Source organism: Panthera tigris, chromosome E1 (assembly GCF_018350195.1).
Source record: "Panthera tigris isolate Pti1 chromosome E1, P.tigris_Pti1_mat1.1, whole genome shotgun sequence".
In the NCBI taxonomy this organism is placed as follows: Eukaryota; Metazoa; Chordata; class Mammalia; order Carnivora; family Felidae; genus Panthera; species Panthera tigris.
The window spans coordinates 53644892-53661985 of record NC_056673.1 but is presented as its reverse complement, the minus strand read 5'-3'; the positions used below and the strand labels follow the sequence as shown (position 1 = coordinate 53661985).

At 55.2% G+C, this 17094-nt stretch overlaps 1 protein-coding gene across 3 annotated transcripts in view; it reads left to right on the top strand.

Annotated features, from left to right (window-relative positions):
- Positions 1-17094, top strand: part of SDK2 (sidekick cell adhesion molecule 2) — a 263893-nt gene that overhangs the window by 157950 nt on the left and 88849 nt on the right. For all 3 annotated transcript variants that reach the window (XM_042965582.1, XM_042965580.1, XM_042965583.1), the window contains 2 exons: positions 6634-6781; positions 12447-12580. In XM_042965582.1, coding sequence (XP_042821516.1) covers positions 6634-6781; positions 12447-12580 — 282 coding nt within the window. The remainder of the gene's footprint in view (positions 1-6633; positions 6782-12446; positions 12581-17094) is intronic.

Here is a 17094-nt window from a genome sequence, read left to right as displayed (position 1 = left end):
TTTAATTCGCTCGTGCGACAATTATTGCTTTACGCCCAGTGCATGCTGAGCTCTATTCTAGGCAGTGAGGACGTAGGGGACAAAACTGGGACACATGTTCCTGCCCTCAGGAAAGTAGTAGGGCGCCATAAAAGTCAAAAGGTGAATATACGATAGAATAGAGGATGTAGAAAGCCCATGAAGAAAACTAAAGTGTTCTAGGGAAAAGTGAAGTCAAGGAAGAGTGATGGACGCTGGGGCAGGGGACTTGTTTGCTTTAGTGGCTGAGAGCGGCCATCTGGGGAGGTGGCATTGAGCAGAGTCTCAAAGGAAGCAAGGAGGGGAGTCACACAGAGGGTTAAGGTGTTTGCAGGCCAGGGAGCAGCAAGTGCAAAGGCCCTGGGGTAGGTTTGGGTGTCTGAGGCCAGGGTAGCTGAAGCAGAGTGAGGGAAGGAGAGGGTGGAAGGCGATGTAGCCGAGGAGGTGGGGCATCAGGGACAGATGGCGGCCTCCAAGATGTGAGTGGCACTTGTGATGTTACTCGCGGTGCCACGGAAGCATGCGTGGTTGGGGGGAAGAGGTACGATGCGGCCTGGTTGGAGGGAGGAGCGTTGTTTTCATAATAAACAGACAAAACCACAATGAGATACCATCTCGTGTCCACCCGATCGGCCACACCAAGGTGGCCAGCGAGACCAAGAGTGGCCAGAAACTCCCATCCGGGCCGGCGGGGGTGGGAGGCGGGAAATTGGTGCAGATTGGCAAGCAGTGTGGCATCATCTCGTAAAATTCGTGCGCGCGCGCCCTACAGCCCAGCGGTCCCACTTGGAGGCACACGCTCTAGAGATGCTCTGAGCCCCGCGTGCCAGAAGATCCATGTAACGCTGTTTGTAGCCGGGCAGCAAAGCACTGAAAACAGAGTCAGCCAGCAGCTGCACTGTGCTCCCTCCACACATGGACGTCCGTGCGGCCGTGGCGATGACTCAGCTGAGTGCTAGCGCCTAGACGGAGCTCCAAAAAAAAAAAAAAAAATGCACACACACACACACACACACGCACACACACACATCACAGTAGACGACCTATAAAAATAATCCCAGGTATAAAGGGACTGAAACCAAACTACCCTAACCGAACGTTGTTCAGGAAATCATCTCCGTCTGGTGATGCTTGGGGGGAAGGCAATGCAGGGTTAACACAACATTCGGGGTGCAGTTACCTCTGGAGAGGGAGGGGGCGTGACTGGGGGGGGACACCGTGGGGGTGTGGCGAGGTTTGTTAGTGTTCTGTTCCCTAAGCTGGGTTGGGGGGTATGTGAGTGTTTGTTCTGTTCTTCTTTAAAGTATCCATATAATTGGGGCGCCTGGGTGGCTGAGTCGGTTGAGCGTCCAACTTTGGCTCAGGTCATGATCTCGCGGTCTGTGAGTTCGAGCCCTGCATCGGGCTCTGTGCGGACAGCTCAGAACCTGGAGCCTGCTTCGGATTCTGTCTCTCTCTCTCTCTCTCTCTCTGCGCTCTCCTGCTCACGCGCTGTCTCTCTCTCAAAAATAAACATTAAAAATTAAAAAAAAAAATAAAAATAAAGCATCCATATAATCATAATCGCTCTTCTGTACGTGTGACATATTTCGTGATTTTAAAAAAAGTGTTTTAGAAATAAGAAAAAGCAATGACTTTATTCTGGAGTGGAGTGCATACTTCACAAGACTTTTTAAGCGGTAACAAAGACATCAGGAGTTTTTAGGCCACCTCCAGCTGTGCCCCAGGCTTACACTTCTTTGCTCGCAGGGGAATTTGTTGGGAAAGGTGGATCAGCGCCACGGACTTAACATGGGGTGTTACCTCGGAGGGGAAGTGCCGAAAACCCTTATCTGTTTCTGCCTTGGTGTGCATGCTCTTTCCCAGGGGTTCCTGGGTCCCCAGGCTCTGCCAGCACGGGGCCTCCTTCCTTCTAGCCTTTCTGTGGCACGGGGCGGCTGAGTGGATGCCCCCTTGGCCCTTTGCTGCTGCTGTTTCGTATGCGTAGGCTGTGCCCTGGGGCCGGTGAGCAGAGCTGGAAGCCTGTGGAGTGGAGAGAGTGGGAGGGTGCTGGGGGCCTGAGAGCCACGGGAGGCAGGGAGCTTGTGGGATGGAAACGTGGAGAAGAGCATCAGCTGCAGAATTTGGACCCAAACCAGCTGTGCCCTTCCTTCCATCCCTCTCGCAGTGCATTCACGCACGCCTGAATGCGCGTGTCCGGCCATCCACCCTCCCGCCCTCCTTCCGTCCATCCGACCGTTCCTCCCTTTCTCCATCCGTCCCCTCCTCCCTCCATCCGTCCGCCTCTTCCTCCCTCCCTCCATCCATTCATCCATCCCACAGTAGGGGCTCAGCCAGAGCCATTGCATGATGGCATTAGGTGAGTTTAGAGAGAACATACAGTGTGCAGAGCACAGGTACCTCGTAGGGACTTGCTTATGAACACCGCTGCCTCGTGAAGCCCACGGTATAGCAGGGAGAGAGAAAGAATGTGCACGAAGCATGTTAATGGAGGGGACGAGTCATGGAAGAAGCAGAGTGGAAATGCAGAAGGGGGGCCAGGTTTGAATGCTGGCCCGGCCCTGCCCTGACTGCTTGACGTGGGATAAGCCACTCTGTCTCCATGAGCTTTAATTTCCTCACTGACGAAATGGAGCTAATAAAACTGAAGAGAGGAGAAAGAAACACTATTACCATGAAATTGCTTGAAATTGTTCAAATATATCTTCGGAGTTCCGTGCAAAGTTTTTTAAATAGATAAAATTATGGTGAGAACGGAAATCGATGTGATTTATTGATGCAATTTTTTTATAGACAGAGCCAAGTAATGGAAATTAATAAACAACTTAAAATGTGTATTTATTAGAGTCGAGCTGACCGTGGCAGCATGAGGATGACGCGAAGGTGAAGTCCACTTAGGAAGGACACTGACACAGGGCCAGCATTCAGCGGTCTTTGCTCTTTAGTTGTGTTAGGTGGCTTAGGGTAATCTTTGTTGAAGAGGTAGATATTTAAACCGAACTGTGAAAAAATGTGGACGATTCTAATATTTTAATACTGTAAATATGAGGTATAATTTTTAGCACTTTAATATACTCTCCCAGTTGCTATGGCTGTGTAACGAATTGCCCTCAATCATAACGGTGTCCGGCAATCGTCTAGTATACTCACCGAGTGCGTGAGCCTTGGATCCAGATGGACATGGTGGGGGTGGCTTGTCTCTGCTCTGTATGAGTGAGGTCTCCGCTGGGAGACTTATTTAAAGGCTGGGACCTTGTCTGGCCACTGTTGGTGCTGACTATCATCTGGGGGCTCCATTTCCTCCATCCATGGGCCCTTCTCATGTCCAAGTGGGCCAGATTGAGCTTTCTTACAACATGGCGGCTGAATCCCAAGTAGGAGTGTCCGGACAGAGAGGGAGATCTAGATGGAAGCTGCATCCTTTTGATGACCTGGCCTTGGACGTCGTACATCATTATTTCCAGCACATTCGTGAGAAGAGTATGTTGAATGGGAGATAAATATTGATGCCGCCATCTTTGGAAGGATACACCCAAGGGTTGCCTGGGTGACTCAGTCACTTAAGCTTTTGACTCTTGATTTTGGCTCAGGTCATGATCTCACGGTTCATGAGATCGAGCCCCACATTGGGCTCGTGCTGACAGCACAGAGCCTGCTTGGGATTCTCTCTCTCCCTCTCTCTCTTCCCCTCCCCTGATGACACACACATGCTCGCTCGCTCTCAAAATAAATACACTTTAAAAAATAAGAAGAAAGATCCATCCTGACACATACATGTGGTATCTCATGTAATCCTGACTATAACCTATGAGGAAGGTACTCTTCACAGCTCCATTTTTCAAAAGAGGAAATTAAAGCTCAGCGAGGTCAAAATTTTGCCCAAAGTCATGCCTAATAAATAACAGAAGTAGAATTTGAACTCAAATCTCAGTGACCCCCAAAGCCATTACCAGTGCATTTACCGCCTGCCAAATTTAGAACAAGGATGCCGACAGCACCTTCTATTTGCCGAGATACTTAATTGGCTGGATCTCTCTGAGATCCTGTTGAATCATGGCGCCTTGGTGAATCACGGCTTGTTCTGGTGGCTTTCTAGGCAGGGGCCCCGCACAAGGACAGGCCTGAGATGAGAAGCAGGGTGTAAATAATCCAGTGTGGCAGGACGGCAGTGACGTGGTTACCATGGAAAGGTTGGTTGGGGTCAGATTAGGAGGGACCTCGAAACCGAGCGAGGGAATTTAGACTTTCCTGGGGGGTCATGAGGAGATGCCGAAGGTTCTGAGCAAGTCAGTGATATGGCCAGAAAAAGCAAATAGGAAGAGTGTGGGACATGGTTGGGTGTGGGGAGCCTCCGGGGAGCACGTGGGGTGGGGGGCTCAGCACAGCTGGAGTAACGTGGGGTGGGCTTGGTGGTGGGCCTGCGGGAATTGGGGAAAACACTTGGATGGACATTCCTGAGGAAGAGTCGTAGGACTCTGTGGGGACAGGGAAGTGAAATGAAGCACCGTGAAAGCCTCCAGGGATCTGAAAACCCAGGTGGTCTGGGCAGGTGCAGGTGGGATGCTATTCACAGAACTGAGATAACAGGAAGGTAAGATGTGCCAACATTTTCGGTGGGAAATCGAGTGTTGGGTGCTGGGGCTCGGGGAAGAGCCAGAGCAGATGTGAGAGTCTTTGCAGTGAGGCTGTGGGCAAAGCCATGAGCTTCGGCGAGGCCTCCAGGGGGGCAGTGTGGCCGAGAAGAGAACCGAACCCAGGACTTTGGGAAAGGAGAGCACAGGCCTGTGGTTCTCAAACTGTGAGGTACAGCGGTGTCCTCAGGAGAGCGAACCAAGAACTCGGAGATACAGGTGCATTGAAGCAGGGCCTCTCCGTGCCCCGGGGAGGAGCGGAGGAGGGGAAGAGATCGGTGGGCTGCCCGAGTTCCCAGGGGGTGCTGAGACCCACCAAAGTGTAAGAGCGGCTGGCTTGAGCCCAGACTGGTAGTTCTCAACCTTGGCTCACGTTGGAGCTACGGGAACAGCTTTAGAAATATCCACATCCAGGGGCGCCTGGGTGGCTCAGTCGGTTGAACATCTGACTTCGGCTCAGGTCATGATCTCACTGCTCATGGGTTCGAGCCCCGCATTGGGCTCTGTGCTGACATCTTGGAGCCTGGAGCCTGCTTCAAATTCTGTTTCCATCTCTCTGTCCCTCTCCTGCTCGTTCTCTCTCTCTCTCTCTCAAATATAAAATAAAACATCTAACAAAATATTTAGAAATATCCACGTCCCACCACCCCCAAAGGTTCTGACCTCGGGGAACATTCGAAGCCCCTCAGGGCTTTCTGAGGTTTAGCCAGGCTGCCAGACTCCCAGTTGAAGGAGAGGGAGAAGAGGCAGGGGTATTCGAGGGCTTGAGAAATAACAGTCAAAGCCGCACGAGACCAGGTGGCATGGGATGTGGCCCCCTTGGTCAGGGAGGGGACAGTGGGCAGTGGGGACATGCAGGGTAAGTTTTCGGTGACCTAAGCCTGATTGCACATGGGAGTTCCGATGGCCAGCTCACACCGAGCAAGTTCTTGAACTGGCATCAGCACTTTTTTTTTTCTAAACTCTAGGTGATTCTAACTGGCACGTGGCCAAGTTGAGGACAGTGATGCTTCTCACACTTGAATATGGACACACTTCACCGGGAGTCTGGTTACGATTCAGGCTCTGATTCAGTGGGTCTGGGGTGGGACCCGAGACCCTGCATTTCTAACACCACGCGGGTGGTGCCCATGCTGCTGGCCCACAGGCCACACTTTGAGTAGCGAGGATGTCCGTCAATGTTCAAATGTCATGACTTTCCGCACAAACACCGCTTCCCGTACCCCACTGTAACCCTCGGCTGCTAGAATCAAACCCCACCCCGACTTCAGCAGGCAGGTGGGCGACCAGAAGTCTCCTGCCTGCATGTTCCCTTCCCCTCCTGGCTGACATATCGGAGCTGGGATAAGTGTTCCCCTCCGTGTCTGCCAGCGGGGTAGGCATGTTTTTAAAAGAGCAATATGGTGTTTCCATTCGCACATCCATGCGGCTTTGTACACTTCCCACCCGAGGCAGAGGAGGGAAATCATCTCCATACTCGATTATGAGCATCCAAGACCCCACCCTCTCCAGCATCCCCAACCTTCCCTCCCCCAAGAGCGTAGGCAACCAGCCCCAGGATGCGCCCTTCAGCCCACCCTGGAACCCCGGGGCAGCTCTGCCTGACTCCGGTCTCTGAGGTCTGAGTTCAAATCCTGGCTCTGCCCCTTCCTAGCCGCGTGCCCTCAGACAAGTTAAGGAACCTCTCTGAGCCTGTTTTGGGCGGTTTCCTCCTCTGCAAAATCTGTGAAATAATGACCAACCTCTCGTGGTGGCTGGATGCATCGGTCGATTCGTGGATATGTGGATATAAACCCCCAAAGCACAAAGCAGGGCGTGTCATAATGATGGGGTTAGAGGGTGGGGTGACGGGGTCATGGGGGTGGTCTGAGCACGGGGCGGGGGTGGGGGGGAGGGGGCTCCTTCCCCGCCGACACCTGCTGCCACCGCTCCCGGCCTGGGAGCCAGACAAGCGGACCCTCACACGTGCTCTTTCGTCCCGCAGACATGGGGAGCTTTGAGGAAGGCGAGAAGTACCAGAGTGTCTCCCACGGAGAAGCCGCCGTCATCCGCGCCCCACGCATCGCCAGCTTCCCGCGGCCACAGGTGACCTGGTTCCGGGACGGCCGCAAGATCCCGCCCAGCAGCCGCATGTGAGGCCCTGCTCCGGGGAGGGGGATGCAGGGGGCTCACCCTGGGAGAAGGGCTTGGGGACCTCCCGGATGATGACGAGAGAAGGGCGGCTTATGAGGAGGGGCTCTCTGGGAGCACTCGTGTGGAGCCTTGGGGGCACGACGGCTCAGTCGCCTTCCCAGGGGTTGGCCTCCCTCTCAGCTGGAGATCCCTCCTGCCTCCCAAAGCCCTTAAACCCCCGACAGGCACCCTCCCCATCCGTGGGAGGGCGCGGGCACGTCCCTGGCAGGGTGGCCTCCGGGGTGTTTCCCATGTGGGGTGTGGGTGCGGCTGTGTGTGTTTTAGCTGCAGGGAGGAGGGGAGGCCCGGCAGGGAGGGACACACATGGCCCTTTCAGCACGAACAAGGACCCCTCTGTGTGGCCCGAGGCGTGGGTTGTGGGCCTGTGGGCAGAGCCGTGGAGCCAGCACCTCCACAGAGGGCGAGGGCCAAAGCATTTCCTCCGGGGACACTCCCGGCCCTCCCGATCCCTCCTCAGGGTCTGGAGCCAGCCCAGGCTTTCTTTCCCCTTTTGGACTCCAGCTGTCCCCTACACCCAGCGAAGAAAGACCACCTTTGTCCCGGTCTCCTCGGGCCACAGGTCAATGATGGGTGGAGCCCCTCCTGGTCTCGGGAGCCCAGACGGACGGTCCTTGCCTTTGGGGAACATAAAGCCAAGGGAGCGAAGCGTAACGAGAATAACATGGGAACATCCTGGCAGTAACAGCGGCTGTCATTTATCGGGTGCCTGCTGTGTCCTCGCACCTGGGCTCATAACCACACTGCCCGCGTGGCCCTGTCCTCTAGCATCGGGGCGCACCTCCAAGCGGGAGACACCCTATCTCCGTCCCCGTCTGATCCCCAGAGTGCGTGCTCAAAAGACATCCGCCGCATGAACGACCATCACAACAGCCGTATGAGGTGGCTGGCTTTGTCCCCGTTTTACGGACAGTAAAGTCCCCCCAAAAGTGTAACGACCCAGCCACATCTCACACAGCTGTTTCCCGGCTTGCCGACTCCAGAATCAAGGTCCTTAATTCTGTCTTATGTGGAAATTAGGTGACAGCAGGGACGGAGACCAGGAGAGAAGAAGGATAGTGATTGTGCTTGTAGAGAATCGGTCCTGGTAGGGTGGTTCTCAACGTGGCTATACCTGTTGAAATGGGCTTGGACGATTTAAAATACGTTGGATCGTGAGGAGCCTGGGTGGCTGAGTCAGTGAAGCGTCTGACTTCGGCTCAGGTCATGATCTCACAGCTCCTGAGTTCAAGCCGCGAGTCAGGCTCTGTGCTGACAGCTCAGAGCCTGGAGCCTGCTTCCGACTCTGTGTCTCCCTCTCTCTCTGCCCCTCCCCCACTCGTGCTCACTCTCCCTCTCTCTCTCTCAAAAATAAATAAACATCAAATTTTTTTTAATTTAAAAAAACTTTTTAAAAGTATGTTTGATCTTTAGATCCTACCCCCCTACACATTCTCATTTCGCTGAAATGGGGGCACACTCTGGCCACTGGGGGTCTCTTAAAACTCCCCAGTGACTCTGCCGTGCAGCCACAATTGAGAACCACTCTCCTAGGTTAGATCCATTAGCTACAGATATAATACTGCTGCGTAACAAAAGGTCCCAGGGACCCAAAACAGTAAGCGTTCACTTGTCATGTGAATCTGCCGATGGGGACCTTGGCTGGACTCTCTCACTTGCCTGGGGTCGCCTGGCTCTTGATGAATTAAAATAACCAGGCCACTCTGCTCCGTATGTACCATCCCCCAGTCGGCTAGCCCCGGCTTCTTCTGGCAATGACAGAGGACCAGGGAGGAAGCGGGAGCAGAGACCTACTTACCAAGCCTCTGCTAACATCCTGATGGTAGAAGAGGGTCACGTGGTAAAAGTCAACCTCAAGAAGAGGGGGGATTAACTCTGCGTCTTGAGTGGGGAGACCCATGAAGGCACACGCCAAAGGGTGTGGATACGGGGCAGGTGAAACTTTGGAGTTGACCCCGGGGTTAACACAGGGACGGCCTGACTCATGCTGCGAGGGGGCTCATGCTTCCTCAGGCCTAGGGGCCAGTGAGGCCAGCAGATCAGGGGTTACCATTGACACAGATGCTGGGCTGCGTCTCAGCAAGGGGATGCTTTGCCACACGGGTGCAGAGACGGGTGAATGAGTCCTCCCTTCTCTGAGGTTCTCACACAGCTCCAGGTGTATCAGTGATGGCATCCTGCAGGCCAGTCCGTTGGCAGAGGCTGCCTGGAAGACGGTGTTGAGAAGGATACTGGGGCCCCATCCAGACTCCGTGGCAAGGGCAGTGCCGTGACGGTTCGATGGCGTGTGCCGTGGCTGCGGGGAGGGCTCGTAGGCACCCCTCTATCGTGTTTGCCATGGCGGATGAAAGCCTCACTCCCATCACCCCTTGCCTAACACCTTGCCACCCCCTTTTCTCACTCCTGCCCTCTGTCCTCACCCCCTTTTCGTTCCCAGTAGCCTCTGGCACCAGGACAGAATGATCCTGGCTTACACACACGTGCCCGCCCTCGTGGTCACACCCACCACCTTCCCACCCCCACCAGCACTCCAGCCAAACACAGGAGAGAACACTGGAGATTTTATCTCCGCAATTACAGCAGATTAATATTCATAGCTGAGAGGAAAGGTCCCTGGAAGCAAATTCTCTGGCGTCTGTTTGCCAGAGATACGCATCTGATGGGCGCGATCAGCCAGAGGGGCGTGCAGGGGTGCTGGAGGCGGGTGCTATCTCCAGAAGGCTGCTCTCCCTGCCGGGACAGAGACGGCGATTAGCCACACTTCGCCTGTGCCCTGGTGCCCGTTGCTGAAAAGGAGACAAGATTCCCAACAAAGACACATGCTGGGGGCTTTGGTCAGATTCTGGGATGATTTCTTTTATTCTTAATGAAATTATCAATTGGGCCCCCGTGGACCTGAGGGAAAAAAGGGCTGGCTTAATAGGGGTAGTGGATGGGAGGTGGGGTTGGGAGCTGGGCCAATCAGGGAAGAGGGAAAGACCTAGTAAATTGGAACCAGAGGAGTGTGGCTGAAGACTGCAGCCCAGCCCCTGCCCGAGAGTTGAACCCTGACCTCCAGCTTCTTCGGGAGTGGGCGTATCTGGGATGCAGCAGAGGCCAGAAGTCCTTTTGAGTACCAGAGACAGCTCTGTAGACTCTGGAAGTGAGGTACAGGGCCATTCCAGAACCATCTATCAAGGGGGTGGTCATCCCGCAGAAGGCTTGAGGTCCACAGACCTCAGCCACCTGCTGAGGGTGGAGGGAGGGCAGGCCGAAGTCATCAGTGCTTCCCAGCCCGTCTGCCCGCCACGTTCCGGTCCACATTCAGAGCGCCGCCCCTGGCCCGGGGGGGCCCCAGCGCAGAGTGCTTTCCTTGCCTCGAGTGCTGGTCAAGGCGATGCCAGCTGCACTTACAGACAACCCCCCCCCCCCCGCCAAATCCCAGGGACTTAGCACCAGGGAAGTGGATTTCACACTCATCTAAAGTCCTGGCACAGGCAAGAGATGGGAGGGTCGCTTCTCCATCGTCATTTGGGGCCTCTGCCGTCCTCAACACTGGGCTTCAGAGCTGCCCTGCTCTGACAGAGGGGAGAACCTAGGACTCTCACGGGGGCGGGGGGTTCTCAGGGTCCAAGCCTGGAGGTAGTGCACACACCTTCCACCATATACCCGCCAGCCCAGCCCCGCTGTCCCACCGCCTTCCCCTCAATGGCAGGGGCGCCTGAAACAGGTAAACGAACTGCCATCTCACCCAGGCCAGCGCATCTCAGCGACGGCACAACCCACACTTGGGGTCCAATAAGTCCCTGTTGTGCCCCTGGGTAAGAACCACTGAGGATCCATCATAATATAGACAAAAGAGAGCAAAAGGAGAGATCGGTGGGTGGGGTGGGTCTTCATCGCCCAGGAGAGAGCACATTGGAGGTGGAGACCCTCTACGGAGGCAAGGGGGGGTTCGAGGCAGTAGATGCACTGGGGAGTGGGACCCAGGGGCACCCGGCGCTCCCAACCCACCAGGGGCTCTGTTCCACCTGAGTCTCCGGTGCCGTGGTGATGGAGAGGGTGGGGGGCTTCAGTGACGTGGTCCAGGGGCACCACTGCTCACCAGATTAGCCCTGACGTTGGACCTTGTGGCAGGCGAGGGCTGCCCCAGACGGAGGATGACAGCCTCGGGCCAGATGGGGACAGAACCAAAGCAGTGACAGGAATCAGAATCGCTCAACCTCAGGGCTGGGAGGGAGCTTCACAAACATTTCTTCCCCCACCCCCTTCACAGATGTGGAGACTGAAGCCCAGCAGGGAGGAGGTTGTGTGCTCCTTAGAGACTGGGACCAAACTCATTCTGGAGCTGCCCCTGCCCTTGACACGGCCCAGTCTTCCTCCCGCACCCCTGTCCGCCCCGCAGACTACACCAAAGGACAAGGACCCACTGGCTTTGTTGTACCTCCCATGAGCTCATTAGCTAGAGGGTTGTTTTCCTCCAGGGGAAAAGAAAAATGGGGCAGGACGACTTTTCTCTCCTATTTCCCCAGAGCTCTGCTGACGACGTGACTCAGGCCATGAACCCCCAAAACCAAGAGAGAGGAAACCAGCACAGCCCGGCTGGAGAGGCATTAGCGGGGATGTTTATTTGAGAGCCTGTTTTAAAACTCTGTAACATTCACCTAATGGGAAAATTTGAAAAGAATTCAACTGGGTCTGTCCTTGTTAAACTAACATTAAGGATGTTTAACAGCTGTCTCGGGCACATCACATTAAAATCCAAGATAGACTTGACAAACTAATGGTTTTGTTTGTCATCAAGAGAATGGGTGAGAGGGGGAGGAGGGCAGAGCGGGCGTGGGCAATGCTCCCAGCGCTGTCTCACCCACGTCGGATGGGGCCCCCAGCTTCCTGCCTGGACGGACCCCTTTCCCTGCCTGCAGACCAGGGGCTGAGGGGCTGAATGATGGGAGCCCCGCAGAGAAAGCCTGCACCTCACTGCCCGGCTGGCCTCCCTTTCCCTTCTCAGCCAGCCCAGCCAATCTCATCCTTGGTGACCAGCTTCAGGGAGGTAGAAACTGATACCCTGGGAGGGGGCTGGAGGGAGAGGTGAACCCCCATCATCTGTGTTATAGACAAACCTGTGGCTTTGGAATCCATCTGAACAAATGTAGGACTAGGTGAAGGCATTGATTCTGGAATGATCCTGCTCATTTCTAAATTCATTATCATCGCCATTCATTCATCCATTCATTCATTCCAGTGAATGGATTTCTTTGGTGCAGAGAGGGACACACACACACACACACACAGCATCAAAGCTATGACATGGGAAAGGACAGAACACATGGGGGGCTCAGACATCCTGGGCCAGGTGTGGGAGGGGGGGCCGGGAAGCGTCATGTGGACCGTCTCGGACCTCCGTGCATGTGCTGGACTTGAGTCTGACCCCGCCCTCCCGCCCCACGCTGGCAGTACATTCAGATTCTCTACGAACGAAATGTGCTAAAGTTTAGGCGGGAAGTGGTCCCGGGAGTTGGGCTGGAGCAGGGGCTCCGGGAGCCACGAGCTTCTTGTCCTCGGTCCCATCCTCCGAAGCTCGGAGCCCCTGGGCCCCTGTCAGACAAATCTTTTTCCTCTGCTCAGAGCCATCACCCTGGAGAACACCCTCGTCATCCTGTCCACGGTGGCTCCCGACGCAGGCCGCTACTACGTGCAGGCTGTTAATGACAAGAACGGGGATAACAAGACCAGCCAGCCCATCACTCTTGCCGTGGAGAGTAAGTAAGCGGCCGGGCCTGGGACGGATGGAGGAGCGCGTCATTAAATCTTGGGAACGGGGCTCCGGAGGGTCGTTGGGAAGATGGAATGGTGGCGGAGCGGAGAGGCTGGAGGAGGGCCGGGGAGGGGCCTCTGAGGAATAGGAGGAGGAGACCCAGCTGAGGGAGCAAGGAGGCGGCTGAGTTCTGGATCCCGTTCCCATGGCAAGACGGAAATCCTGCATCGGGGGAGGGGACACTTAGCTGGCTGTCAGCAGGGCCGGAGGCCCAGGGAGGGCGTGGACTGCCGGAGAGAGTGTGCACGTGTGGGTTATAGCCACCTCTGGGATTCAGGTGCTGACAGGGAGAGCGTGCCCGGGACCGGGCACTCGTTTCTAGAGAAATAGACTAACAGCCTCTACTCAGCGGGTGCACACAGAGTGCTGCTTCTACTCAGAGCGGGCCGTCTTCTCTCGGAACATAGGCTCTCTGCCCAGGCTCCTGCCTAAAAATGCCTCTCTGCCAGAAACCACCCAGCACCCTGGAATAGATAGGCAAAGCTCTCCCCAGTGGCAGAGAATAGATGGTAGCAGATGAAAAGGGTTGGCTCCTTAGATCTCCTTTGCCAAGAGGTATTTGTCCAGCTGAGACTGAAGGCAGGTGTCTGATCCCTGCTGGAAATGCTGGGGACCCCTCCCTGGCCTAATTCTCGAAAGCCAGCCAGGCCCCTTCCCTCTGTGCTCCACCCCTGGAATAGGGAAGGAGGGTGGGGTGGCTCAGGCAGCCAGTCCAGGCCCGGAAGCACAGAGTACGCGGGGCCAGAGCTTGTCGCAGCCGCCCAGCAACCACACAAGCTGCGGGAGCCAGATGTTCACGTCTCTCCACAGCTGCACCACTCCTGCTCCAAAACCAAGTCTCATTTATCACCCGCGGTCGCATGGGGACGCAGCCACCAGCAGCAAAAATGAGGGTGCTGGTCTGCATATGGAGCCTTCCCGTGTCCTTCCCCTGATCCCGGCCTCTGTCTGCCAGTGTCTATACAGCCCAGAACGTTCCTCGGCCATACCATGTGCCTCCCTGGGCTTTCTGAGCACCAGCAGAATCCCTTCCTGTATCCACAGAGTTCTCTCCTTCCCAAGTTCCAGTCTGCCTAGAAAGAGACCTGAACACAGGGAGGAGAGTCCCATTCCAGATACTGACCTCTCAGGGTCACAGATGTAACCTCTGACGTTGACCTGGGTCAAGGTCTCAGTCTGGTCCCTGTAGCGTTGGGGCCCAGCCATGACCTGGCTCTGTTGTTTCTATAGAGAAAGGAATTTAATCATCAGAGGGAGATGTTTTCCCCATATATTCTCTAGTGGTCAGAATACCTGGAGTCCAATAGAATTCAGTCATTGTGGAAGAGGCAGTGTTCACGGTCTGTGTCAAGGCCGGGCCGCCTTCCTGAGTGACTCAGGTTACCCTGACACCAAAGGTTAGAGCCCCCCACTCGGTGCTCCTCCCCAGAACCCAACCTCCTCACCCGACTTAAGCCAGCTATCCTGGGGCCCACTGTGAACATCGTTCCCTCTCTTCTCTATCTCAGCTCTGCCCCCCGCAACCCTCCATCTGGCCCAAGGGAAGAGAGTAGGACCCTTCCGGACCCCCGTTATCTGCCCAAGCCTCCCCCGGGTGTCTGTTTTCCCCACCCCATCGCCACTCGCCTCCTGCTCTCACGCGGCGATTTGTACTGGATTAAGAGCAGAATCAGCTGGTTTTCAGCTAATTTCTCCTCCCACGAGTGATTGAGCTTCAAAACCCTGTTCGTGTCACTGACACAAATCCCCCAGCCTGCCTGCCTGCCAGCCAATTTACTAGGAGCAATTGCCACTTTGCCCACCACCAGCTCTGTCTGCCCTCACTTATCTCACGGAGCCTCGCCTCTCCCTCTGTTCCCCCCTCCTCGTCCCTCCATCCTTCCTCAGCCCAGGGCAGTGCTGCTTCTTAGCGGCCCTGGGGCGCGCAGGGAGCGGTGGGGTGGGGGTGGGGGGGCACTCATGCTCTTCAAAAATGGAAAAGTTAAGAGCAAAGCCAGTGGCCCGGGAGTTGGGAGTTGACCCCTGCCCAGGAGTAACCCCAGTGACCTCACACAGACTGTCACAGCTCTTGAAAAATGCAAACCTGGGGGCACCTGGGTGGCTCAGTCGGTGAAGTGTCCGACTCCTGATTTTAGCTCAGGTCATGATCTCATGGTTCGTGGGGTGGAGCCCCACGTCGGGCTCTGCACTGACAGCATGGAGCCTGCTTGGGGATCCTCTCTCTCTCTCTCTCTCTCTCTGCCCCTCCCCTGTTTGCTCTCTCTCTGTCTCAAAATAAATGTATAACCATTAAAAAAACAAAAAAGAAATAGGGGAAGTTAATTTTATTAATGTATTTTATGTGACCCAACATATCCAAAATATTACCATTTTAACACACAATCAATACGGAAAATATTAACGAGGCACTCTGCACTGGGTTTCTTCGTCTTCATACTGAGCCTTCAGAACCTCTGCGTATTTTACACTTTGAGCACATCTCAATTTGGTTGCTCAGTTTTCATCCGAAATACGTGATCTGTGTTTAGACTTCATCAAATTTACAGCTGCAAAGGTGGTGTCGGATACCCGTGTTGTTCTACACGTACTTAAAAGTGTTCTAATAACTGATTTGGGGATCCGTTTTTAATTAAATGTAAATTAGATAAAATTAAATCCCATCAAATCAAAGGGGCGCCAGTCACTTTTCAAGAGCTCGCAGCCACCTGTGGTTCTTAGCCCCCATGTTGGATACCTGCCCGGGAGAAGGGAGCGGCTTACCTCCCTGCCCCCCCCCCACCCCCACGCACTTGACCCGTGGCCCAGGTGAGTCATGTGGTCCTCGAACTTCCGTTTTCCTCACCTGTAACGTGATGCCTGCGGCAACGTGTAATTGGAGGATTAACTGAGGCGCCTCGGGGAGAAGGCATCACAGTGATGTCCCTCACGGTGACTATTATCAAAATCAGCCAGGGCCCCTGGGTGGCTCAGTGGGTCAAATGTCCACCTTCAGCTCAGGTCATGATTTCGCGGTTTGTGAGTTTCAGCCCCACGTCGGGCTCTGTGCTGACAGCTTGGAGCCTGGAACCTGCTGCGGATTCTGTGTCTCCCTCTCTCTCTCTGCCCCTCCCCTGCTTGCACTCTGTCTCTCCCTCTCTCTCAAAAGTAAATAAAATTTAGAAGAAAAAAACAAATCAGCCAGGGGCAGCAGGACCCAGCCCCAACCCCGGGTTCAATCCGCATCAGGCACTCACAGGGAAGACACCCCTCCTCCTTGCTCTGGTTTGCATGTGATTTTCCTGGCTTGACCTTTGGGCTCCGTTCACCCCACTGTCTAGAGTATGGGTCCAATGAGGCAGATGTCCTGCATTCCATCTCCAGCCACAGCCAGCCGTCCTCCTCACCCTAGCTGGTCATCTGAAAACCTGCTTAGCCAGGAGCTGACAGTACAGGCCCCCCAGCTATGAGCACCTGTCAGTAGGATGTGTCCTGCCTGGGGCAAGTCCGTGCCACGCAGGGCCATCTTGACATCCCCGGTCCACCCCAAGCTGTCCTCTGCTTTCACATCACCCCAAGAGCCTCCCTCTCCAAACAGGAGGCTGGTGAGGTTGGAGGGGAGCCAGGAAACAGGGGGGAGTGGGGAGGGGCAGAGGGCATTGGCTTGTCCATTTCAGGATCCAGAGACAGGGAGAGAGCCATGTGAGCACCGTGTGGGAGGCAGGTGTCAGAGAAGAGGTCACCAGAGCCAAATGTCCAGAGCAGTCGAAGAGAATCAGTGGAGAAAAGGGGATTTGCAACCAGGGGGTCACCGGTGACAGGGGAAGGGGAGGGCATGCAGGGGGCTTGGGGGAGAGGGGACAGGGATGCCGGTGGCAGCCAGGACCTGGTGGTGCTCAGAGGTATGTTCAGACAACTTCTGGCAGAGCTGATGGCAGCCAAGAGGGAGAGTTGTTTCCTTCTGTGCCCGAGTGAGGACTGAGCCAGAGAGATGATTTGGGGAGTGGCTAATGGCCTGGGTTTACAGCCTTGGAGACCCGGTCCCCGTTCCTGGTTTTGTCCCTTGTTAGCAACTGCCATCGGGAAGTAAACTGCCTCACTGCTTTGGCCTCCTCCGTTTGTCTCTGCTTTCTCATCTATAAACGCGGGATGACGATAATGACCCACCTCCGGTGGCCGTTGTGATGAGCGTCGGTTAGCAGAGTGCCAGGACGGTGCCTGGGATGGTGCCTGGCACGGCACGTGACCTCTTGCCCTCAGTCGCTGTGACTTTCACCTCCTGGGAGCCTCTGGGTCCATCACGTGGTTTGGTTGGGGTGGAAGATGGGAGACCAGGAATCTCTCCCTGAAGACAGGCAGGTAAATCCCAAGAAGGACAGCCTATCATTTATTAAGGACCTACTATGTGCCAAGTACTCTGCGCTCGCCCCAGACCAGCCTCGCCACCCCCACCGAGGCGCTTCTTCCCAGCATCCATCCCAT